Below are 26,877 nucleotides of genomic sequence, written 5' to 3'. Positions count from 1 at the left end.
AGACATGCTGTTAGTCTTAGCTTTTTGTCAACGGGAGATTCATTCCAGAGCCTTGAGTACTTCCTATTTCGAAGAAAGGTACGACAAATGAGCTTATTTTCTTTTCTATGCAGTCTTTGTCAGTATTCTACCAAATGTACCAGCAGTTTTCTGCACAGCGTCTTGTTTTATTGCTGTTCTTGTCCTGCTTGCGTCACATATTCTACAAGTGGCAGTCAGCTACGTACAATGATGAAATCGACAGTCTACTGCCTCGTTCACTGTATTTTTTTTGTGTGGATAAATTTAATACAGCAATAGAAAACAAAACATGTAGCAACTCTATGCAACAGACAACACAGTGCAACATATATACACAGACTTGTGCCATGCAGCAGTGACATGTGGTAGCAGGCCTGAAATATTGTTTCCTTAGATCTGTACTGACACTGCTATAAATTGATGTTTCCATGTTTCGAAGAATGTTCACAAACAGTGTCCACATAAAGCATTTGGAAAAATGTTTCCATAATTTCCATGGTTAGTGTGTATGCAGCTTGAGGTCTACTTGACCCAATTAAATTGCCATTAGCTACAGAAGGAAAACACACACCACCACAAGTTAGATTCAGACATCTTTCACCATACTTCAGTTTTTGGTTTAATTCACCATGTTAATCATGAACACACAGGAAATATGTCTCAAAAACATGTGTTTTGGTGCATAGTTTGTGGCTGTAGCATGTCGGAAAATAACTTGATTATCTTGTAGCCAGATACCAGTTTCATTTTTGACGAGTTTTTACTGGCTGTTACACACCTGTAATTTTTTTAATAACCGATGAAATTCATTACCACAAATTATTATATAACCATTGTATTGTACATCTGAATCGATGAATTGTAAAATCAACCTAAATCACATTCACCTATTTTTAAGGAAAGTGAGAAAAACAATTTAAGTACTGTATAAATTTTTAGAATAAGGTGCAACTGAAGAGTAAAACTCCTCTGCTACAATGGGTCGTATGCAACCCAATTCAAAGTTATATTTCGCGCCATGGCTAACCTAGAGTGCACTCCATGCTGTCGTCCAAGGGCTCCTCATCACTCGTGGGGAAGCCGTTGACCAGATCACATCAATAAGGTATGTACACTTCTTCACTTATCCCCCCTTTGGTCGGATCTGACCCAACGGCAGTACAAACGTATCAGGCCGGATGCGACCCAATGCAGTACATATGATCAATTAAAGTATTTGCGTTCGCCAATTGTTATGTCTTTACTGGATTTTAGTTTGTGTGTGTAATGTCTATTGTAATATCGTTCATTTATGATTTCAGAAGAATGGCATTCAACACAATTTTTCCACTCCTGAAGAAAATTTTGGGATACATCCAACGGCAATGCCTCAAAGATGCTGACGACATTGTATCTGACAATGAGAGTGAAGTCGTATCTGAAAACGAAGATGAAATCTTGCCCGACATACAGGTTGCAGATGACTATGATGTGGAAGATGATACCAAAAGCAGATCAAAACAATGAATACGATATATAATGCAGCCGACTGTCAATTTGAGTTGGAAAAAGATGGAGAAAGTATTTGGCGGAACAATCATATTCGTTCTACGTTCGCCAAAGGTCCGCCTACAAATGTCATCAAAGGGAATCCTGGATCAAGAGAAGAGAGTGTTTGGAAAAACTGATATCCTGGAATTAATTTCACTTTTCATCACTGATGAAATGATACATGCAATTGTCATGCGCACAAATAAAGCAACAGATCGCGTACGCTGAAATTACAATAAAGACTATTCATTCACTGGCCACACGAATGACATTGAATTTAGGGCGTTTATCGGCCTCCTATTTATGAGTGGCACTTTGAAAAACGCGATATCAAATACAGTTGAAATGTTTTTGAAAATGTATGGGCCTTTGATTTTTCGCTCCACGATTCCAGTTCCTTTTGATGATGAAAACATAAGAGAAGAACTAAACAAAAGGACAAATATGCTGCCTTTCGGGAGATTTGGGATCTATTCAACATCAACTGTTGCCGATATTTTGCTCCCTTGCAATTCATTGCCGTCAATTAGACTCTTCTAGGGTTCCGAGGACTCTATCCTTTTAAAATATAGCTCCCGTCCAAATTGGATAAGTACGGTCTAAAAATAAAACAGCTTGTTGATGCAAAATCTTTTATTTCTGTGGCAGAATACCGTATGTGGGAAAAGAAACCACATAAAAGGGTGATTTGTCATTACCAACGCAATATGTTGTGAAAATTAATGAACCACTTAGTGGCACTTGTCGGAATATCACCACTGATAATTGGTTTTCATCGAGTGAATTGCTTGAAGTGCTACAAGAAAGGAGAATGATGTACATCGGTACTCTGCGAAAAAACAAGCCGCAGATTCCTCCATCATTATTAGCCAGTGTTGGTTGGTCAGTCAGTGTGCTCCTTGCCGCCGTTGGATAAGCAGCTGCAGCAGCAAGTCGTATACTCCTAGCTCACTCATTTGTTACACAGCTTAATTCTTAATTTCTTTGCGTGTTTTTGGCACTTGCATTGTTTAATTCACAAATTTCGGGCGTATTATAGTACTTGAGAGTTGTAGCATCATGTTTTTAGTACCTGAATAGTGTAAAATCGTGTAGTCTCCTTCCGCCGCCAAGCAGTGTGTCAGCAGTGTGCAAGTAGCAGCATTACTGCATTTACTAGGCACTCTTGTATTTTAATAACCGTATAAATTTTGTGTCGAATTGTTTGTGCTCTCTGTAGATTAATTCAGACGTTCTTTGCACAACAGTTTTTAGCATGGATAGGGACTGCAACTGCTGTGTTCGGATGCAGGCTGAGTCGGCATCCCTTCATTCCCAGCTTCAGGCAGTGTTGGCTTTGGTCACACAGCTTGAGACTGTTGCCAATGGGCATCACTGTGGGGGTCCAGATGGGGGTTTGTCGGGATGGCCAGCTTGTTCCACGCATCCCCCAATCGGACTACGACTGTGGCTACCCGGGATACTGCCCACATTGAGGCTGATCCCTCACCTGTGGTAGAGAGGGAGGTCGTCTCGAGGTGTGACAGGGGGCGAAAGACATTCCGGAGGGCTGAACGGAAGGCCTCTCCAGTTTGTCTGACGAACCGGTTTCAGGCTCTGTCTCCGGCTGATACTGATGTTCGGCCGTAGATGTTTGCTTGTCCTGTTCCAGAGGTTGCCCCTCAGTCTGCAAGATCTCAGGGTGCACACATCTGCAGGTGGTCGCCCATGTCGGCACCAATGATGTGTGTCGCCATGGATCGGAGGAAATCCTCTCTGGCTTCCGGCGGCTATCTGATTTGGTGAAGACTGCCAGTCTCACAAGTGTGATGAAAGCAGAGCTCACCATCTGCAGCATCATCGACAGGACTGACTGTGGACCTTTGGAACAGAGCCGAGTGGAGGGTCTGAATCAGTGGCTGAGACGGTTCTGCGACCGTGTGGGCTGCAGATTCCTCAACTTGCGCCATAGGGTGGTGGGGTTTCGGGTTCCGCTGGATAGGTCAGGAGTCCACTACATGCAGCAAGCAGGGGTAGCAGGGGCTGTGTGACGTGGACTGGGCGCTTTTTTAGGTTAGATGGCCTCGGGCAAGTACAGAAAGGGCAACAGCTTCAAATGGTGCGGGGCAAAGTCAGGACATGCGGGGACCAAGCAGCCGTCGGTACTGTAATTGTAAACTGTCGAAGCTGCACTGGTGAAGTACCGGAACTTCAAGCACTGATAGAAAACACCGAAGCTGAAATCGTTATAGGTACAGAAAGCTGGCTGAAGCTAGAGATAAATTCAGCCGACATTTTTACAAAGGCACAGATGGTGTTTAGAAAGGATAGATTGCATGCAACCGGTGGTGGAGTGTTTGTCGCTGTCAGTAGTAGTTTAGCCTGTAGTGAAGTAGAAGTGGATAGTTCTTGTGAATTATTATGGGTGGAGGTTACACTCGACAACCGAGCTAGGTTAGTAATTGGCTCCTTTTACTGACCTCCTGACTCAGCAGCATTAGTGGCAGAACAGCTGCAAGAAAATTTGAAATACATTTCACATAAATTTTCTCAGCATATTATAGTCTTAGGTGGAGATTTCAATTTGCCAGATATAGACTGGGATACTCAGATGTTTAGGACGGGTGGTAGGGACAGAGCATCGAGTGACATTATACTGAGTGTACTATACGAAAATTACCTCGAGCAATTAAACAGAGAACCGACTCGTGGAGATAACATCTTGGACCTACTCATAACAAACAGACCCGAACTTTTCGACTCTGTAAGTGCAGAACAGGAAATCAGTGATCATAAGGCCATTGCAGCATCCTTGAATATGGAAGTTAATAGGAATATAAAAAAAAGGGAGGAGGGTTTATCTGTTTAGCAAGAGTAATAGAAGGCAGATTTCAGACTACCTAACAGATCAAAACGAAAATTTCTGTTCCGACACTGACAATGTTGAGTGTTTATGGAAAAAGTTTAAGGCAATTGTAAAATGAGTTTTAGACAGGTACGTGCCGAGTAAAGCTGTGAGGGATGGAAAAAACCCACGGTGGTTCAACAACAAAGTTAGGAAACTACTGCGGAAGCAAAGAGAGCTTCATTCCAAGTTTAAATGCAGCCAAAACCTCTCAGACAAACAGAACCTAAACGATGTCAAAGTTAGCGTAAGGAGGGCTATGCGTGAAGCGTTCAGTGAATTCGAAAGTAAAATTCTATGTACCGACTTGACAGAAAATCCTAGGAAGTTCTGGTCTTACGTTAAATCAGTAAGTGGCTCGAAACAGCATATCCAGACACTCTGGGATGATGATGGCTTTGAAACAGAGGATGACACGCGTAAAGCTGAAATACTAAACACCTTTTTCCAAAGCTGTTTCACAGAGGAAGACCGCACTGCAGTTCCTTCTCTAAATCCTCGCACAAATGAAAAAATGGCTGACATCGAAATAAGTGTCCAAGGAATAGAAAAGCAACTGAAATCACTCAACAGAGAAAAGTCCACTGGACCTGATGGAATACTAATTCCATTCTACACAGAGTACGCGAAAGAACTTGCTCCCCTTCTAACAGCTGTGTACCGCAACCATCTAGAGGAACGGAAGGTTCCAAATGATTGGAAAAGAGCACAGGTAGTCCCAGTCTTCAAAAAGGGTCGTCGAGCAGATGCGCAAAACTATAGACCTGTATCTCTAACTTCGATCTGTTGTAGAATTTTAGAACATGTTTTTTGCTCGAGTATCATGTCGTTTTTGGAAACCCAGAATCTACTCTGTAGGAATCAACATGGATTCCGGAAACAGTGATCGTGTGAGACCCAACTCGCTTTATTTGTTCATGAGACCCAGAAATTATTAGATACTGGCTCCCAGGTAGATGCTATTTTCCTAGACTTCCGGAAGGTGTTCGATACAGTTCCGCACTGTCGCCTGATAAACAAAGTAAGAGCCTATGGAATATCAGACCAGCTGTGTGGCTGGATTGAAGAGTTTTTAGCAAACAGAACACAGCATGTTGTTATCAATGGAGAGACGTCTACAGACATTAAAGTAACCTCTGGCGTGCCACAGGGAAGTGTTATGGGACCATTGCTTTTCACAATATTTATAAATGACCTAGTAGATAGTGTCCGAAGTTCCATGCGGCTTTTCACGGATGATGCTGTAGTTTACAGAGAAGTTGCAGCATTTGAAAATTGTAGCGAAATGCAGGATGATCTGCAGGGGATAGGCACTTGGTGCAGGGAGTGGCAACTGACCCTTAATATAGACAAATGTAATGTATTGCGAATACATAGAAAGAAGGATCCTTTATTGTATGATTATATGATAGCGGAACAAACACTGGTATCAGTTACTTCTGTTAAATATCTGGGAGTATGCGTGCGGAACGATTTCAAATGGAATGATCATATAAAATTAATTGTTGGTAAGGCAGGTACCAGGTTGAGATTCATTGGGAGAGTCCTTAGAAAACGTAGTCCATCAACAAAAGAGGTGGCTTACAAAACAGTCGTTCGACCTATACTTGATTATTGCTCATCAGTGTGGGATCCGTGCCCAGATCGGGTTGACGGAAGAGATAGAGAAGATCCAAAGAAGAGCGGCGCGTTTCGTCACAGGGTTATTTGGTAACAGTGATAGTGTTACGGAGATGTTTAGGAAACTCAAGTGGCAGACTCTGCAAGAGAGGCGCTCTGCATCGCGGTATAGCTTGCTCGCCAGGTTTCGAGAGGGTGCGTTTCTGGATGAGGTATCGAATATACCACTTCCCCCTACTTATACCTCCCGTGGAGATCACGAATGTAAAATTCTTCCTGCGAACAATACGCGACTGGAACAGAAAAGGGAGGTAATTACAGTGGCATGTAAAGTGCCCTCCTCCACACACCGCTGGGTGACTTGCGGAGTATGAATGTAGATGTAGCCAACAGCCCTGTCTCGATCTCAACATTTGCTTATGATGGAAAAATGCTTGTAGCACACACTCCCAATAAAAATAAAAAAGTGGTCCTGGTATCATCAATGCATTTCGATAAGGAGGAAGACAGTGTCTCCAAATTACCAGAAATAATTTGATATTACAACATGACTAAAGAAAGAGTCAACGTGTTAAGACAATTTGTGCCGAGCTTCGTCCATGAAGAGAAAAAGCAACTGATGGCCGATACGCTGCTTTCACGTTATCCTTGATATCGCTGGGGTAAACAGCCAAGTTCTTTACAAATGGAACATGAACAGGGAGCCATATCCCAATACAATCCATTCAACTTTTCTCAAAAACTTATCCACTGTGCTGCGTCGTCGACAAGAAAGGACATTCGTATTTTACTTCCTATGGAAAATCGATGTGTGAGGAATATAAAATTGTCATGTGCCCTGACTGCTCGACCTATGATGAAGAATGTTTGTGATAAACAATTGCGATTATTTTTTTGTGAATTTTTTGTTGTTTTGTTTGTTGAATTTTATGTTTTATTATGTGACATTAGAATTGTGTACTTTGAATAGTAGCATGTCGGTATATTTTGAGCCTGGAACTGTAAGGGCTGAATTTACCAGACTGAGGTTACCAGTTATGTGTAAATACAATTTATATTTGATTACGCTGCTGTCTAATTTATGTTTTTCATTCTATAGTGTCATTAGTTTTCATTCGTGTCCACTTTCCACAGGCTACAGGTTTGTTTAACATTTGGGTCAATAAAGGCGTAGGACCGGACTCAACAGTAGTGTATGTGTGATCTGAAACCACCATAGTAGAGGATTGAGTAACAGTCAGTAGGTTTATTGTCAACATCTCACACCTATATGCTAACCCGTTTCCATTCCAAAAAACTTTTTATGCTGTGGATTTAGGTTGTTTTTGCAATCAATGCAATTGATAATAATTTTTTTTATTTAGAATGCAGTACACTGTTGTTGTTTTGTTTCCCACAGAGCTATCATATGACATATTTGAATGCTTTCGCTAATTAACACTATTTACAAATGGAGGAACAAGTATCAAAACAAAATAGTGTTTAATGTTTACAGTAGAGAAGTCCATCCAATGTTTCTTGCATATATTGCTGTAGGCCAAGTTAATATTTCATTCCAGAAAGATGACACGCTTTCACTGCCAGGATCAAATCAAAACACATTGTTTGCTGTCTTCCATTTTCTTCAGCCCAACAGGTACTTTCGTTGCCTTGTAACACTTTTAGTATGGGAACTGTGGTTTCTTGCTTTGGTCAATTTCAAGGAGAAGTTATTGGTTTGAAGCTCATTAATGAATTCCATTGCTTCCACAACCCCGGCATTAATAATTTATAATGAAAAAGATGAAACTTTGAAATATTTAGAGGTATCTTGTCAGTCCTTGGAACATCTCATTTCAATAGAAAAGCAAGTCTTCTTATAAATTGATAACCATCACTTCTTGAAGTCTACTATTTCGTCTCCATCCACTAAATGCGTGGTGAAATTACAGTTTACAGTTATTATACATTCAATTAATTCATGGATTGAGAGCTCTTTTTACTACCCAAAGTACCCGTCACATGGCAGAAATGAATGACCGCGGATAGGGTAAAACTGTATAGTCTTTTCAAATCGGTCTAACTCCACAAGAGATAAATGCAGGCACATCATTGTGTTATGTTTGTTCTGTCCCGGGCAGTTATTGAAAAACAGAAGTAAGTTGTTCACTTCTTGGGCTATATATTCGTTGAGACCTTGTATGTAGATTATGTATAGAAAATACTGCAACACTCAACTGGCACAAGTAGAACAGCGCTCTTGCAATTCGACATGAGGAAGTTGAACATTTTGCATGTAGTCGAAACATAAAGCAGTAGTTCTAGGATTACTCTCCAACTGTATTTTCCCATCTTGCAGGGCATCATAAAACATAAATCTTGGATGTGGACGATCTTCTCTGCTACAGCTGCTCGTTTTTCTGCCTTATTGAATGATTTTGACTTAATGTTTAATGTCAGCTCTTCGCAGGTGCAGCAAGTGTCTACTTTAGATCTAAAGCAAGAGAAAAGTTTTCATCAAAATTTTTATACGGTACTCGTATTTCACTGGCTAGTTAGGATGTTTGGCAATAAAAAGTTGGTGCCTTTTTCTCACAGATAGTTCACAGTCAACGTAGTGCAAAGTGCGGCTACCATGTTGACTTTTCTTAGTGGGGAATGATGAAATGTGATCTGCAATTTTGACAATTTCCTTTGACGGCATAGCATTAACACACTTACATTTCCCTCTTCCGACTTTCGCTGTCTGCCCACTACACAGCAGTTAGCGAATTCTTTTAGCTCTCGCATGTATAAGATTTTCTACATAGTTCAAATCGTTTATCTCCAAGGAGAACTCGTAGCTAAAAGATTTTTCAACCCTGCACCCCTTCTCACTCCTTGGGTGGTGTCTTTTGACATAGCTAACTGTGATCATTCCTAACAGGAAAAGGTCCTGGACATTCTAGCATTCCATGTTCAGAACATGAGCTGAAGCTTGAGTTCTGTTGTCTTCTGCAATAGCACTAAAACAGCTTCTTCGACACTTACAGTCTTCTCCTGTCACCTTTTTTGGAATTTCTTTGCCTCTATAATTCACATGTTCCTCTCCATGAATTTTAGGTTTCTTCATAATATTCCTTTGATATTCCGAAGAATGTATCATCCTTTTCTTCTCATAACTGCTAATACACGCCACTTCATCCATTTCCACAAGAATATTAAAATCAATAATGCCAATTTCTTTCGTACAGTTGTACCGCAATTTACTGTAGTGCCAACAGTTGAGAAGAAAAATAACCGAAGTCCTGGACTTCGGACGTTCCTGCACTCTGTTCAAACTTCCTACCTCTGTTTGAATGGCAAGAACCGATGAATTTGGCTGTTTTCGTGCACAGTCTGGTGGAGCTACATGCAGGGTACGCGTATGCAATTTTGCCTTCATCTCAGTTTTCCCCAAAAGTGGACTTAAGGGGTTTTTGTAATCAGCGATTCATTTGATTTTGTTCACTTATACAGATTTTATACATTCCACTGGTGAGGATTACGATTTTTAATCATATACGGCAAATTACATACAAATTTGTTCGTATTTTGGGGGTTTTGACGTTCTCCTCAATTCTGCCCCAGTTTTACATTTCTTTTTTCGGGACCCTACACAAATGAAAAACTCTCTCTCTCCTCTGTGTGTGTGTGTGTGTGTGTGTGTGTTTTTCAAGCCAAGCACTGAGACTTGACTGGGCTAGCAATATAGCTACCAGGGTGATTCTGACCCCCTGGGGGTAACACTGGCGCTAGCATCAGTTTCAACTTCTTCTTTCCATTTCTGGATAAACTTATTATATCTCTATATGGAAGAGAAAATGGAAGCTGTAGCTGAATCTCTGGTTTCGTACTTAAAATCTCCATGTGGGGGAAAAATAGCCTTTTAAAATGCAAAAAGAAAGAAAATTGATGAGACCCCTGGTAAAGTTCCATTTTTTTTAGCTGTTCATGCAATGAACATTGGACCAAAATAATTCAAAAGGTCATCAAATGAAAATGTGTTTACACTGTATAAAAAGTTCGAATTGTCTGTAGAATGAAACTGCCAGAGACTGGAAACTGCGGAAAGTGATTTGATCTTTCAGACAATCCAGTTGTTGAAAGTGACTGTCAAGATCTTTTCCCAAATGACTTTGTTTCGGTGAAGAAGTTGGTGGTAAAATGGGAAAGCAAACTTTCCACTGTGTTACTCTTATTCAAAAAGTTGCAACGAAGGAAAAGTTAGTTGAAGTAAACGGGGCTTCATGCCACTGACTCATTTATTCCAAAAGAACACAACATATTCACTGTCCCATTCTATTATATCATTGGAAAGCTTGCTGTCTCCACCAGAATTACATGCTGATGGGCATAAAATGCAGTTTAAATTTCCAAGGAGGATTTTAGTAAAATATTTTTTAGCAGTAAAAGTTTTTTGTAGTGTATTTTAAATAGAAAATTGAAAATTATACTCAAAGACGTGAGTCTTTCATTGATACCTATCTTATCAATATTTTACAAAATATTCAGTTTTCAATGGGGATCATTGTGACCCCTTTACAGGGTTATACTTTTACTGCACTACACTAACATTTATTCCAGGACCATACTGTACATTTTTATAACAAAGGAAATTCACAGGGCCAATGTAACCCCATGTCACAGAGTAACACTGAGCCCTTTCAATTTTTTTTTTTCTACTAACCTGTCCTATTTTCCCCCAAAGGTAAGTCTTTCCGCTCCCGGGATTGGAATGACTCCTTACCCTCTCCCTTAAAACCACCATCCTTTCGTCTTTCCCTCTCCTTCCCTCTTTCCTGAAGAAGCAACCGTTGGTTGTGAAAGCTTTAATTTTGTGTGTATGTTTGTATATCTATCGACCTGCCAGCACTTTTGTTTGGTAAGTCATATCAACTTCTGTTTGTGTCTGTATATGTATGGATGGATATGCGTGTGTGTGTGTGCGAGTATATACCTATCCTTTTTTTCCCCCTGAGGTAAGTCTTTCTGCTCCCGGGATTCGAATGACTCCTTACCCTCTCCCTTAAAACCCACATCCTTTCATCTTTCATTCTCCTTCCCTCTTTCCTGACGAAGCAACCGCCGGTTGCGAAAGCTCGAAATTTTGTGTGTGTGTTATTTTATTGTGCCTGTCTACCGGCGCTTTCCCGCTTGGTAAGTCTCGGAATCTTTGTTTTTAATATATTTTTCCCATGTGGAAGTTTCTTTCTATTTGATATATATATTCTAACTACCTGTAGGAAGTTTAAATTAGTCTGGGATGACCAGTGTCTTTGGAATTTATGCTAGTTGATGTAGATGAGGTCTCTGTGTTCGAGATACGTTATTACATTTGACCTCTGGATATGCTCTAAGAATCTACAACAGTTGAATATGAAAGATGTTGGATGGTAGTTTTGTGAATCACTTCTGCTATCCTTCTTGTAGAAAGGTGTGACATGCACATTATTTTGTTTACTGGGCACAGATTTTTGTTTGAAACATTTACAATATGTAAGGTTAAAAGAAAAGCTAACTCAGGTGCAGTTTTGGAACAGTATCTGACAGGGAATCTATAAAGCCCCTGTGACCTAATTCAATTAGCTGTTTTTCACTACTACAGATACCAATATCTATGGCCCTCACCTTTTCAGTGGTGCAAGAATTATGCTGAAGGGCTATGCAAGACTCTTCCTTTGTTACGACGGATTTGAAAATGGTGTTTGGCATTTCTGCTTTTATTTTACTAACCCCAATTTCAGTTGTAGTGGAAGACAAGACTTAAAAACTTTTTAGGGGGTTGGGTGTAATAACTTATGTTCTCCTGACTTCTGTCTTCCTTGTACAAGGCCCCTCAACCTACCACTTACATACCACTCGAAGTGGATGAGGGCAGGCATATCCTGCTCTTCTGGTAGAGGAGACATTATCTATAAGACAGGGTAGTATATGGTGGTATTAATTAAACTTTTACTACTTGAGATGGCCCCCATCAAAATTGAGTGATCATAGGACAATGAAACTGTGGAAACATTTTTAAGTATATGTGGAAGAGAAATAATTAATAAACCATTGAAAGCAACACATTTTAATTCCCAAAATAGGGTAACATTTATTAACTGCATACCGTGTTATGTTCCAAGTTACAAATGTTGCTTAATGTGACAACCATCTGCATTCACAATAGCCTGAAAGTGTACAGATACCATTCACTATTTTTCAGTTTCAACATTTTGTTGATACAGGACCAGCAATATTCTGTTAATATTTAATGAAGCCTATATTAACAAATCTGCCACAGTTGCATTACATATGTCTGGTGACTAGTTTCAAACCAACTGGCCATTCTCAATCTAACCTACTGAGACTGCACTGAAAGTGCCTGATCTTAATAATGAACGATCTTAATAACGAACATCACAATGGCAATATACACTTTACAGAGTAACCACTGATAACTGTCACAATCAACAAGTGCTACTTTGCAAGTCAGCACATGTTGGTTATGACAGTCATCTGTGACTTCCGTAGGTCAAACTTGGGAATGAACCAGCTGATTTGACATTAATCGCCAAACATAAGCACAGCAACTGTGACAGATTTGTTAATAGATGCTTCATGAAACATTTCACAATTGTTCACAGCACTTTTCGAATGGTGGGGTATGGAATGTTCAGCTGTCATGACAGCTGGTGCATACTGCTTCATGGTTGCACATCATCCTCAGCCATGTCAACAATAACTTCAACAATTTGTGGTCTAATAGGCTGTTGGTCTCTCCTAAGAGCAATTTCCAAATTGCCAGTTAATTTGCACTTCTGAATCATGTTCTGCAATGCATGTGCAGAAAAAGGACCTCTCTGCATTCCTTTAGTGCACCGATACTCATGAAGAGCAGCAGCACAATTGCTGCTGTTCTGCTAAAACAGCTTCACAAGTAAAGCTCTGCTCACATTGTCCAGACCCATGTTTACTATCTGCATGTGCAATGCAGACTGATGCTTGTTTTTCAACACTACGTCAGTGTACCAGTACCAGTGCCTCATGACAAGTCATCACACAAACACTATTAACACACAAAACCTGCAGCAAACAGTCTTAACATCATTTCTATTAAGATGGGAACCCATCAAGTAATAGTTTTCCGTCTACACTGGCTCGAGTAGTGAAAGTTTAATTATAACCGCATTGCACTTGAGGTAACTTTGGTATAAATCTTTTGGTAGCCAACCCATGACATCCATTCACAGCAGCTTCCACTTGCTTGAAATCAGCCACAACACACTCTAGCTGATTAAAAACAGCAACTAACTCATCCCTTATCCAAGAACAATGTTCATAGCTTTCTGTTCACTGCTGCTATGACTGTGTAAACCATAAACAGTGCCAAAGTCATTGTAAGCTATGCACTGAATGAAGACCAATAGTGCAAACCACGAAATCAAGCAACAGAGCTGATTTATAGCTGGGGTATGTGTAGTAATATGACGATGTAAAAACACTTCATATGGTACAGAACAGAAAGATACTGGATGCCCTGAGGACCTAGCATCGTGTGAGCAGTATGACCCATGCACTACACCAGTTCTGGCATCTTGTAGCTCGTGGCAGAGACCACTGCAGAATCTAGATGTCCCTATCAATATCTGCTAAAGGTGGGAATACTATTCGCTCTCCTCCTGTCCACAAATCAGTTCCTCACACAGGCCTAATACCGGCAGGAATTGTGTCGTTTAAAGCATGAATAGGGGGTGGGGGATGGGGGGCAGGGGGAGGTGTAGTAGCATGGCCTCATCTGTACTGGCCAATTCTGATGGCTTGGATTGGTACTGCAGTGGCAGTGTTGTGGAGCTGCCATCATATAATAGGCAGAGTGCTATGCTAGTACAACTGGGGCTAGACCTGTCTGCGTGCTTCAGGTTGTACCGGAGAGTAGAGGCACTGGGTGATGGCTGATTGTACTGGTGGATCAAGAGAGTGTGATCAGCCAAGACATCAAATATCTGACGTCCACTGCAGACTTTGACCACCTGGGTGCACCCTGAGTGTCAGCCAAAAGTGTGCACCTAGACCTACATGCAGGCCGGATTTTACTTAGATTGGGATCACTGCAAAGGACGCGGGAGATCGAACAGACTTTGATGCCTGTGCACATGCGAGATTTTGGCTGAACTGAACCACTGATGGCAGTGGATAGGTTTGCAATGAGGTAGCTGTGGAGTGCTTCCTCAGTTGATAACGTCAGCATCTCTTACGCACTTGAGTTTTAAGCATCATTACCTTTCACTAAGCCTCTTTGTTAGAGGCTGAGTGGAAGCAGCACTGGTCAGGTGCTCACTACTGCTGCATTGACAGGAATCTTCTAACAGCTGTTACATGGACTGGGGATTGTTGTCAGACACTAGTGCATGTAGTACTCTCTCGATCACAAAGCTTGCAAGAAGGGCACATATCATATGGTAGCATGAGAGGTAGTTGATGGCATCTCTTCCATAAAGGAAAAGTTGGAGAGATTAACCCCTGAAAGACCTGGCAAAATAAATGAGTACACTCTACTGGGAGTGGTCTGGGGTAACTGAAGATAAATTTAATGGTAGGGCTTCCTGATTAAGGCATCAGAAAAACTAATTTTTACACATGCTTGACTTGTCAGTCTCAGTCTTGTTTTTTTTAAAAAAAAAAAATTCAGCTAATATGGATGGAGCAATGTTTTTCCAGTGACGGAGAAGTAGAAATATTAGTCTGAGCATGTAGCTGTCTACACCTAATAGGTAATTGAGGAAAAATAGTACTTGTGCTGACTGAATCAAAATCTGGAACATCTGTTTTCCAGACACTGTTTTTGACTGAACTAGCAAATCCACTTAAGGCCCAAATATGTAAGCATGACAGAGAAGACAGTTTCTCAAGTCCAGTTTTAATTTTCTGAAAGGTGTGCACTTGTAAACACAGGGACTGACAAAACTTTGCACAGCACAGGGTTGTGGGCTGATGCTGTGGTTTCTTTGTGTGCTGTGAGTGGATAGTTGTCCAGAGTTCATTGCAAGTGTTGATCGTTTGTAAAACAAACTATTTCCAGGTGATCCAACTCTGCGTCGAGGTCAATAGGCAGGTGGAACAGAGTGCCTGCACTGGATGTTGGGTAGTGGGGTGAAAGTTGAATTTCATAGTTATATCCATTTAAAAACAATGCCCACTGCTGCAGACACAGCTCTGGCTGTTCCAAGAGCTTAGACCATTGGCAAAAAATCAAAAGTAAAGGTTTGTGGTTGGTTAACAGGTAGACTTTGCTGCTACACAAATGTACATAAAACTTCCCAACCTGATAGCTTATTGCTAAGGCCAACTCCTCAACTTGAGAACAGCTCATCTGCATCACGGCTAATGTTTTGGAAGCATAGGTGATTTGTCTTTCAGAGTCGTCCAACAGTGTATGGGACAAAACTACCACAATTCAGAATTGGGATTTATTCACTGCAAGCATAAACTGCAAGAGTGCTGCATACAGCACCACGTACTGTATGATTTTGAGACACACTTTAAGGGGGTTGAAAAGCCTGTTGATAGGCAGCTGACCACATAACTTTAAGCCCCTTTTTGTGCTGCTGATTCAATGAGTGCGTGGTTTGTGCTGTTTGGAAATAAACTATGCATAGTATGTGATCTTCCACAGAGAAGACTATAACTATTTCAGGTTAGCAGGTGCTGGCATATTTATCATTGCATGAACACTGTTGCACATGGGCATAATACCTTTACTAATTAAGAGATACCCCAGATATTTATAACTGGGTATGAAAGAATGACACTTTTACAACTGATAACATCAGCAGTTTTCGAAGAGCTTCCTGAAAGGAGATTCAGGGTTCCTGCAGTATCCAAATGCATCGCTAGTACAATGATGATGTATAAACACATGATGCATTGTAATAACCTGAATCAACTGCAGCAAGTATTTTTGGAATATGGGGAGGATACCAGCAACCCCAAATGGTAAATGGCAATACCGGTAAAGCCAATTGTGTATTTAAGACCAGCAGCTGTTTTGATTTGATATCTTATGGAGATGCTTGTTTTAAACTGATTTTTTTAAAAATATTGGCAACCAGCTAGTTTTGTTAATAATCCTATGGGAGAAACCTAGGACAGATGTATGATGATTATGGGTTAAACAGACAAAACATCTTTATCAGTATCTCATTGCACTGTAAATCCGTGTAAAACTGAGTGCAACAAGAAGAGAATTGACAGGTTCAGGGTTTGTGACCTTATCACGATGGTTGAAAACCTGCATGACAGTAGTTCATGTCAAATGGTTACAAGTGAGGTAAAAGCTGCAGTCATCACTGAAGGATACTCCAAGAAGGGTTATCATAGTCAGTAATACTAAAATGGGGTGATAAATGAAGACTATAATGACTAGAAAGTCAGTTAGCTTAAACTGATAGAGAAATAAAACATATACATAAAAAATTCAAAATTATATAGCAGTGCAGATGTAAAAAGTAGCTGGAGGCCACTATGCCATTCCAAGTAGTAGTAACCCCCCCTACACATCCACCTGACACCAAACATTGAAGTGTTATAAATTTTACTATAAAATCCGCTTTCTCTCAAGAAATACATACTTTTTTTTAGCTGCTATCCTATCGTCCACAAGTAAATGGCTGATTGCTTGTGTCAGATCAGCCAGCAGTGGACATTCTGTTATGGTGTGGGGTATTGTGAGATAACAATCACATCTGCATTGGAGGAGTCCTCATCAATCTGCATTGGTGGAGTCCTCTTAACTTAAAACAAACTTGTGAGTCTGGTGTACCTGATATGTAGTCACCACTGTAAAATGGCATTGTCTCGAGAGAAATATGCCATGATTTGGTGGACCTCTTGATTGACTTCTGCTTGTTGAGGTTCGTGGTAGCTTGCCTTTCCATAACCCAGGTTTTCAAAATTTCCTGCAACAGCTGAAATCATAGGTCTGTGCCCAGTATTTTTGAGTTTGGATTGGTTCTCTAGCTAATTTGTTGGCAAGCTCAATTCCTGGAATACTCACATGGCTCAGAATCCAGATGAATGTTACAGTGGTTCTGCAGCTGTGGAGGTCAACTAATAGGTTTTGGAAGTGACCAACACATTTCTGCAGTTTCACTGAGATATGCCTTGTAAGCAGCTCATGAAGTCGCAACAAACAAGGAAGTCCTTTGTGGTGAGAGATTTAATGGACTGCAGAGCCCATGATATGCCACCCAACTCTGCAGTATATATACTGTATGGACTCAGCAGAGAATACTTTTCAGGCCTCTTTGTGTGTATATAAGCATAAGCTATCGTGCAAATTTTCAATCCATCTTTGAAGATGAATGTCAAATTTGGGTACTTGTGGAGAACTGAATGGGAAAAGCACCCAAGAATGATGGAATCGGCATTTTCCTTAGGTCCACAGAAAAGGTCCATCGAAATCACAGGACTGTGCACACACTACAGTGTGCTGAGAAGGAACTCATGTTTACTGACAATATGGGATAGCTGGAGGTCCTTACATAGAACTTCCAATCGTGTCCCAATTGGTCTACCTATTTTTGGCTGTAATCAGTGTGAGTTGTTGGCTGTAAAACAAGAATTGAGTAACATGGATAGGCAGGCACCTGACAGATTGTGACCGCATAGTTCATCAAGAGTTGCTGGTGTCTGGCCCTCATCAGGGTGGAACACCAGCTTCCACTAAGAAGGCTGTCAACATTGCTTATAAGGAAGTCACTAGTTACCACCTGCATACAACTGTGATGGACAGGGTCTAATAAGCACAGTACTGACGGTGCTACCGATCCATAGGCAACGCGTCCATAGACCAAAATCAAAGCTCAATATAATCACAGAAGAGCCATGTGTAAGTATAGGTTTCCATGGCGATTGTCACTGTCAATAAAATTCTTCTGGGCTGTTGACTGCATTGTCAATATATAAAATTGTCTGACATTTCGGCCAATTACAATAGTGGCCAAAACATCAGACAATTTCATGTACTGACAATGCGCTCAACAGCCTAGAAGAATTGTATTGACAAGAACTGTGTGGTCTATGTACCTTAAGGCGCTGTCGAGAAATCTGAGTATATTAATTTCCCTCAGACAATTTGCCTTGAGCTGGTATACATGTTGTCACTATGTTAACTTACTGTCAAATAACAAGCCTAAAAATTTGCAAGTTTTGATGACTTCAAGTAACTGGTTAACAAGGTAAAGTACAGAGTGCTGATTGCAGCTGCACAATCTTGAGTCTACAAAAATCCATGAGACAAGTTTTTGCAGGAGAAAATTGAAACATAAGATTCAGCGTCCAGTTATGTACTTTCTATAAGGCCTCCTGAAGTTAGTGTTCTGTGGTGCACAATGATGTTGAGCTGTAATACACGTAAAGGTCATTCACCTGCAGAAACAGTGAGGTTTAACATCCCATGGTAGTCAGGGTACACTAACTGCGATGATGAAAAGGGTTACGCTCAGAACTGACCTTGAGGAACTCTCAATTTCCTTTATGTATTGGTTTCTGAGGTTTGAACCTATACAGACCTGGAACAATAGGAGGGATCAGAAATTCTGTATAAGCAGACCCGGAATCACCACTCGTACAGAGTAGTCAGAAGCTGATAGAGCCAGGTGGTATCAAATGCTTTCTACAAGTCAAAGAACACAGCAATCAGGTATTGGTGATGTGCAAAAGCATTGCTCATGCTAGATTCCAAGCAAATCGGTTGGTCTATGTTGAACTGGAATGCCTGAAAGCCACTTTTAAATTTAAATACATGTCCTCTGACTTCTAGGCACCAGCACAGTTGTCAGTTGACCATTCTTTTGAATAATTTACATAGCCATTCATTAGAGAGATCAGTTGATAATTATTCAAAATCAAAGTATCTTTCCCAGAACAACAATACCCTCCCACCACTGGAGAGGAAACTCCTCTTCCTGCCTAATACAACTTAAAAATCTGAGGATGTGTTTCATGTTTTCGTTGCTAAAGCATTTAAACATTTGACTGTGTATTCTTTTGGGTCCACAGGCTGTGTCGCAACACTCTGATAAAGTACTGTGGGATTCCCAGTCTCTAAATGAAACATTGTATGATTCAAGGCCTTGTGCACAGAAGGATAAATAGTTTTGCTCCAGCACACAATTCCAACTTAGGAAATTAAGATGGTAGTCACTGCATACAGCCAATTAGGTGAAGTGTGCCACGAAACTTACAGCAATGACTTCAGGATGAGAACAGATGTTGTCACACACAGAGAGAGAGAGAGAGAGAGAGAGAGAGAGAGAGAGAGAGAGAGAGAGAGGACAGGTACTACTACAGATACTCAGTGGTTGGAAATGCGGCGGAGTGTAGGCCATATTTGCAGTAAGTGGGTGTTGGCTCTCATAAACTATATATGTTGATCCCAACACTCCAACTTTCTCTTCTTTATTAAAAATTGTGCTCTTGCAAAAAGTATCTTGAATGACATTAACATAGTAGGATGCCATTCAGTCAATGAAGTGCACTTCAACTCCCTTTCACAGCTGCAGCTATTTCTTCAGATCAACAAGGCACTGGTTTATAGCAGGAAGAGCCTTAAGAACAGAGTATTGTTGCTTCATGAAAATAGTATCTTATGCCACTGCTGCATCATCCTTTTCTTGACTGGTTTTAAAAATTGCTCTGGTGACATAAGCTTGCCAGTTGGCTTTCCAAAGCAACCAATGTGGTGCATGTTCTGTTGTGGTGGTTTGAGAAAGAGAGAGTAAAAGGAAAGTGATTGCTGTCACAGAGGTCATCATGGACATATCAATAGATTGAGTGTGAGATGCTAGGGCTACTGCCGAGTATGTTCCATACGCTATAATGAAACATGTTGTAGCTCCAGTGTTAACCAGGCATGCTATCAGTTCTGAAATTCATTGCTTGATTACTTGGCCCCTGCTAGGTGTGGCGTAGCTGTCTCATAGAAGATTGTCGGCATTGAAGACTGCCAGAACAACCAGAGCTTGTAACGCAGTGACACCTGAACACTAAAAGTGTCGAACCTTATGAGCATGCAATAGGTGCCCTCTCAGAGTTAATGCAATTTACGCAGTAGGATTTGTCATAGCAAGGAACTGTGTTTTTGAGAGCTACATCTCCTGAAGTTCCCTTCCCAGCTGTAAAGTAGCCATTAATTGATGGAGTTAAGCCAGCTGATGATATGGTACCCATTATAGTTTCCCCAAACGAATGTCAGATTGGTGTCAGAGAAAGCAGTGAAAGCAAAAAGGAACTACAAATTACTTTGCTGCTGAGTCGTAATCCACCTGAATGGGCAATTCTTCATCGGCATCCGTGTGTTTCACCACAGAGCTGGGGAGAAGGGTATAGGGGTTTGGATCAATGAGAGCAGTAAAATTTAGTTTAACTTTTGATTTATCCTTCTTGTCCTCTCAGGTTTCAGTTTCTGTGACTCTGTCACCCACTGGATGGTGGTACACTACTGGTCTCCATTTTCCTGGGAGGAGGAAACCTTGACAGGTGTTCTCTTCCCTGATGATGCACCAGGGGAAAACAAGGTATCTCTAGCTGCACTCAAGTGCTGGTTACCACTGGTGCTGTGGGTCTGGGAGTCTAGATGTCCTCTATATTGGCACTGACTTGAGGCTAGGTCCAAAGATCTTGCCATCGCATTATGGGTGGATTTTGGCACAATATTTGCAAAGTTTGACATCTCATTGACTGGAGTAGTAGAGTCATTCAAAATTTCTCTTACTATCTTGATAAGACAGGCGGTCATTTTTTTATATCTCTGGATGTTTTCCTCTCTTTTGAAAAGTGAAAATGTCAGCGAACAAAGGGGGTGTGGGGTGGGGTTCGCATTCCGGGTAGTTTAAGCTTGTAATGGGGTATTCACGAAGGCTGCCATCATGCCCTGTCCTGCACACACCTCAAAAGTAGTTTCATTCGTTTTGTGGGAGGACATGTGGATAAAACTAAGGGCACCTAAAACATCTTGTAGGAGTGGGAGAATAAGGTCTGACACCAATCTTATAAAGCATGACCTTAACTTGTTCACAGATATAAAACTTCCATCAAGGCTAGGCTGAAAGCTTCAGTGTCCAACCTGTTATCCTTAGGTTCTCTCTGAATGGGACGAACAAAATGAAGTCCATGCTGCTCTAGGCTGGCACACAGTTCTTAATGTTTTTGTAGCATTAGGTCCATACAGAGACTGACTAATTGAATCCTGTTGGGCTTGTTATGAGGAGAGGTGGTAACCATTATATCATCAACAGGCTTGAAGGGCATGTGACTGGTGGGCATTCAAAGTTTTGATCAATAGATATCATTTCTCATTTTCCCTTTTGCAGCAACTTCTCAGAGCCTCCCCTTACATGGCTTCATTGTTGCAAAAGATTCTCCATCAGCTCTGGAGCATATCTAGAACTGGGGGAACTGTCCACCCCCATTTCTCCTTGCTTGCCCCTCATCCCATGGTGTGGCCAAAGAAGGTAACATCAGGGGTTGTAAGTCTTTGCATTAAAATTGTGTTTTTTATCTGCTGAGATGGCTGTGTTGGCAGGGCCACCAGTGTGGGTGAGACTGATCCATTTCACTGCAGATCTTCCGACCTGATGGTACTCATTCTAGCAGAATGCTGTGCCCTGTGGTGCTACGCCACCACAACAAAGGCTACCTCGCATAGCAGTTGTTGCCCAGAGTTCCAGTGCTCAGGAATGGACAGGCACCTACTTCTCAGCATACATTGGGAGGTTACAGCTCAGGCATCAGCAGTGTGATCCCTGCATTGCCAGGAGGCTACATCTGTGAGGGTACATAACAACCCTCAACCCCCTCCCAAATGCTGATTGGCTATCATAATGGATTTCAGGTGCGAACATAAATCCACTTTCGTAGTAGGTACAGACCACAGTGCAAGGTGTATAAATTACACACCACTAAAATGTTCTTTCACAAATGCCCCACACTTCTGGGAAATTTAGAAAAGTGGAGATCAAACCCAGAAAGTGGACTATAAGTAATTAAGTCAAACAGGTTGAGGGAAAGGTTGTAAAAGGAGCTACACCTGACAGGCATCATAATAATAGCCATATTATCAATGTAATATCAAGGTAAAAGCTTGACTAGGTACAGGACTTCTTTTAGCCTCTTGCCTCTTACAACAAGCAATAAATAACAGCAGATCTATTCTAGCCCAAGACTGCATATGATAGAGATCAATTGTGGACTGAGCATTGATAATCACATAGAAATCACCACATTTGTATAAAGACCTATTAGCTTTTTTAATGACAACCATAGGTGTCATCCATTGACTGGATGATGCCAGTGCAATGACGTCTATCCTGAAGCCACACGAGTCGGACTGAACCTCATTTCTACCAGCAAACGATAGAGGCAAGCTTTACTAAATTTTGGCACCACTGATGGTTTTATAGATACACTACACAATAAAAGTTGTTACACAATTTAGTGATGGTTCCAATGTTTCTCTGTAAGTGTTGCAAAGAGAATCTAGATAAAAAAGGGTACTGTTGTGTACACTAAATTGACTTGGCCCACTATTTTCAAAACCAAATGCTGTAAAAACATCTAAAACAATATCAGAACAATATTAGGCAACTCTGCTACTAAGAATGTTAATGAACTTAGCTGTAAGTGACAATTCTTTGAGGAGAGGAAATGTCTTCTGGCAGTAAGATACGTCTTGCCTTCACTGAGCCCTTTACAGTAAAGGTGAACGACTGACCAATAACTGTCTCCATTGATCATGGCAGTTCTGGTGTCTGGCCAAAAATGGTACAGGCCGACAGCAGCTTCTGCGATGATGGTGGCATGGCCTGATCAGCTACCATGACTGTGTGGAGCAATGCAGTGACATCGGGCCATGTTGGTAAAAGATGCCTGAGAACAGCTTCTTGACACACAATTGCCAAGTGCCCAAGTTTGCAACACATCAAATAGGGTGTGGCACACGTGTGCAACACTCTCGAATGACAGCTGTTGCAGTCTGTGAATGACTGGAGCATCATCGGCCTGCATGATTAAAATTTAAAAATCGGAGACTGTGGGCGTTTTTGATCCACTCATTTAGAATTAAAAAATGGTTTACTCAACACAGATGGAGGATCGTCATTAATTCTATCATGAGACACTGGTGAAGTGGACTTTTTCTACCATTTCTGCCTGAATCGAAATGGTCTGAACAGACATTATATCCTCTATACATTCTATTACCGTCTATTTGTGGTTGGCCAGAATATAATCCATCTTGAATTTAGAATATCTTGAACTTAACCTTAAATTTCCTATTTCTTTATGCAGGGTTTATATTCAATTCACTTAGGGAGACCAAATTAATCAAATGGCTCCCCTTCGTTTAAAAATTTTTGCCATTGTTTCCCCAAATAAAGTTATTTAAAAACTAGTACTTACTGATGTCCTCCGTTTCTCTTTACCACTTTCCCGATTGCAACTTGAAGGTGACGTATCAGAAGCACTGTAAAAAATGGAAAAGAGCTTTTATTTTATACATTCCACTGATAATGCTATGATGTAGATTGTGTCAAGTGTATTTCATGCATTTTAGTACTAAATGGCTGTTCAGTCAGTGATACGACATAAACCAAAATTCTTTCTAGTAGTGTATTAGTAAGTGTTATTCTCATTGATGGATACATTTTTCATAGTAAACCTCACTATAGCAAAACGTTTACTTCAAAGCTGTTATTACCAGTGATTTTAATACAACATGAAGAGCACATAGCATACAAACTGGCGTATAACACTTTAGTGACAAAGAGTCTTTGTTATCACAAAAGAGAATTTACAAAACCTCACACTCTTTGTTAAGCATATCGATTTAGCATCTCTTCACCTGTCAAAATGATAAAAATAAACACAGAATGCATATATTGGCAATAGAAAAATGGCTCTGAGCACTATGGGACTCAACTGCTGTGGTCATTAGTCCCCTAGAACTTAGAACTACTTAAACCTAACTAACCTAAGGACATCACAAACATTCATGCCTGAGGCATGAAAACCTTCCTCAAGAATAAAACGTAAAACTAAATCTGCTGTTGAGGCATTGTCGCCCAACTCCGAAGGTAGGATGCTGGGACGTTTCAAAGTCCGCTGCAGAGGGGCTAAAAGTGGGCAGTCCGACAAGATGTGGAAGACAGTCATACATGAGCCACAGTGACACCTGGGTGGGTCCTCGCGACGGAGGAGGTAGCCATGTGTTAGCCACGTATGGCCGATGCAAAGCCGGCAGAGAACCACAGTCTCTGTGAGAGGCCCACATGGAGGACTTCCACACATACGTAGTCTTCTTAATGGCATGCAGTTTATTGAGCATACCGAGATTATGCCATTCCATCTCCCAGAGCTGAAAAACCTTGCAGCGTAATAATGATCGCAGGGAAGTTACACTCGCACACACACACACACACACACACACACACACATATCCATCCGCACATACACAGGTCTGCTTGTGTCTGTGTATGCGCGGCTGGATATGTGTGTGTGTGCGCGAATGTACACCTGTCCTTTTTTCCCCCTAAGGTAAGTTTTTCCGCTCCCGGGATTGGAATGACTCCTTACCCTCTCCCTTAAAACCCACATCCTTTCGTCTTTCCCAATCCTTCCCTCTTCCTTGAAGAAGCAACCGTCGGCGGGAAAGCGCCGGTAGATAGGCACAATGAATAAAACACACACACAGAATTTCAAGCTTTTGCAACCGGCGGCTGCTTCGTCAGGAAAGAGGGAAGGAAAAGGAAAGATGAAAGGATGTGGGTTTTAAGAGAGAGGGTAAGGAGTCATTCCAATCCCGGGAGCGGAAAGACTTACCTTAGGGGGAAAAAAAGGATAGGTATATACTCGCGCACACACACACATATCCATCCATACATACGTGTGTGTGTGTGTGTGTGTGTGTGTGTGTGTGTGTGCGCGCGCGCGATTATATACCTATCCTTTTTTCCCCCTAAGGTAAGTCTTTCCGCTCCCGGGATTGGAATGACTCCTTGCCCTCTCCCTTAAAACCCACATCCTTTCATCTTTCCTTTTCCTTCTCTCTTTCCTGACGAAGCAGCTGCCGGTTGCGAAAGCTCGAAATTCTGTGTGTGTGTTTGTGTGTTTTATTCATTGTGCCTATATACTGGCACTTTCCCACTTGGTAAGTCTTGGAATCTTTGTTTTTAATATATTTTTCCCATGTGGAAGTTTCTATATATATATATCTGTGTGTGTGTGTGTGTGTGTGTGTGTGTGTGTGTGTGTGTGTGTGTGACAGCAAAATCTGTTCCCAAATTGTTAATTTTGAGCAAAAACAGCAATGAATGCAAGCTGCTCAGTAGTTACTATATACAATTCACAGATAATGCTGAAATCCTTAAACTTTTTGTAGCAGGTGATGGAACATGGTGTTAAGAATATGAATTTGAAGCTATGTCTCAATTGTCTCAGGGGAAGGATTCTGGATCATCAAGCCCACAAAATGTTAGTTGGTTTAAAAAGAGGAAGGAAGGAACCAAACAGCTAGGTCATCAGTCGCTTGTTCCGAATAAAACAAGCCACAAAGGTGAGAATAAAACAAGCAAGACTTACAACACAAAACAGCGAGAAAGGAAAAAAAAACTACAAGAACAATGGAAAGGCAACAAACACAATGGAAAAAAACAAGAGATAAAAATTGAGAGAAAGGCAAGAAACAGGTAGAAGAGATTAAAACGATGAAACAGATTACCATGGGTGGCTGACGATGAGAATGAAAAGGAGAAGCCAGCTACTCTGTAACATATTAAACCTCCACCCTAAAAGCACTAGGGTGGAGGACACAGAGGGACATAGCAGATGCACTAAAATTTAGATAAAATGATAAAACCCATCTTCACAAACAAAATGTGAAACTAAATCAGCCGATGAGGCGTTATCATATAAAATTAGCGGCAACAAGTCCAGTAACTGAAGATTTTGTCACAGGGCAGGAAAAAGCGGGACAGTGCACCAGAATATGGGCCACTGTCAACCGGGCACCGCATCGACACCAAGGCCGGTCTCACGACGCTGGAGGTAGCTGTGGGCCGCCCAAGTGTGGCCAATGTGGAGCCGGCAGAGAACCAGAGTCCCTTCAAGAGGCCCGCATGGAGGACTGCCACACATTCGTAGTCTCCTTAATGGCACACAGTTTGTTGTGCGTACTGAGACTATGCCATTCCATCTCCCAAAGCCGAAATCCTGCTGATGTAAAAACAAACGCAGGTCAGTTATTGGAATGCTGATCTACATAAGTGGTTTCCAGTAGCCTGTTCGGCCAGCCTATCAGCAAGTTTGTTGGCTGGGATTCTGACGTGTCCTGGGGTCCACACAAACACCACTGAACGACCGGACCATTCCAGGGCATAGATGGACTCCTGTATGGCCGCTACCAAAGGATGACGAAGGTAGCTCTGGTCAATAGCTTGTAGGCTGCTCAAGGAGTCAGTACACAGAAGAAACAACTCCCCAGGGCATGAAGAGATGTGCTCAAGAGCACGAGATATAGCCACCAGTTCTGCAATGAAAACACTGCAGCCATCGAGCAAGGAATGCTGTTCAGTATGTCCTCCATGGACATACACTAAGCCAACGTGACCATCACCCATCAAGCCGTCGGTGTAAAACACTTCATGGCCTTGGTACATGTCAAGAATTGAGAGGAAGAGACAGCGGAGAGCTGCAGGGTGAACTGAGTCCTTTGGGCCATGTGGAAGGTCCAGGCGAAGCCGCAGCCTAGTGTACACCATGGAGGTGTATGCGACTGGACCTCAAGT

General features: G+C 41.4%; 1 protein-coding gene across 4 annotated transcripts in view; it reads right to left on the bottom strand.

Annotated features, from left to right (window-relative positions):
• Positions 1–26,877, bottom strand: part of LOC126268236 (uncharacterized) — a 284,639-nt gene that overhangs the window by 234,426 nt on the left and 23,336 nt on the right. For all 4 annotated transcript variants that reach the window (XM_049973886.1, XM_049973887.1, XM_049973888.1 and 1 more), the window contains exon 2: positions 23,495–23,558. In XM_049973886.1, coding sequence (XP_049829843.1) covers positions 23,495–23,558 — 64 coding nt within the window. The remainder of the gene's footprint in view (positions 1–23,494; positions 23,559–26,877) is intronic.

Source organism: Schistocerca gregaria, chromosome 4 (assembly GCF_023897955.1).
Source record: "Schistocerca gregaria isolate iqSchGreg1 chromosome 4, iqSchGreg1.2, whole genome shotgun sequence".
In the NCBI taxonomy this organism is placed as follows: Eukaryota; Metazoa; Arthropoda; class Insecta; order Orthoptera; family Acrididae; genus Schistocerca; species Schistocerca gregaria.
The sequence above is the reverse complement of the archived record's forward strand: the minus strand, read 5'-3'. Positions and strand labels throughout refer to the sequence as shown.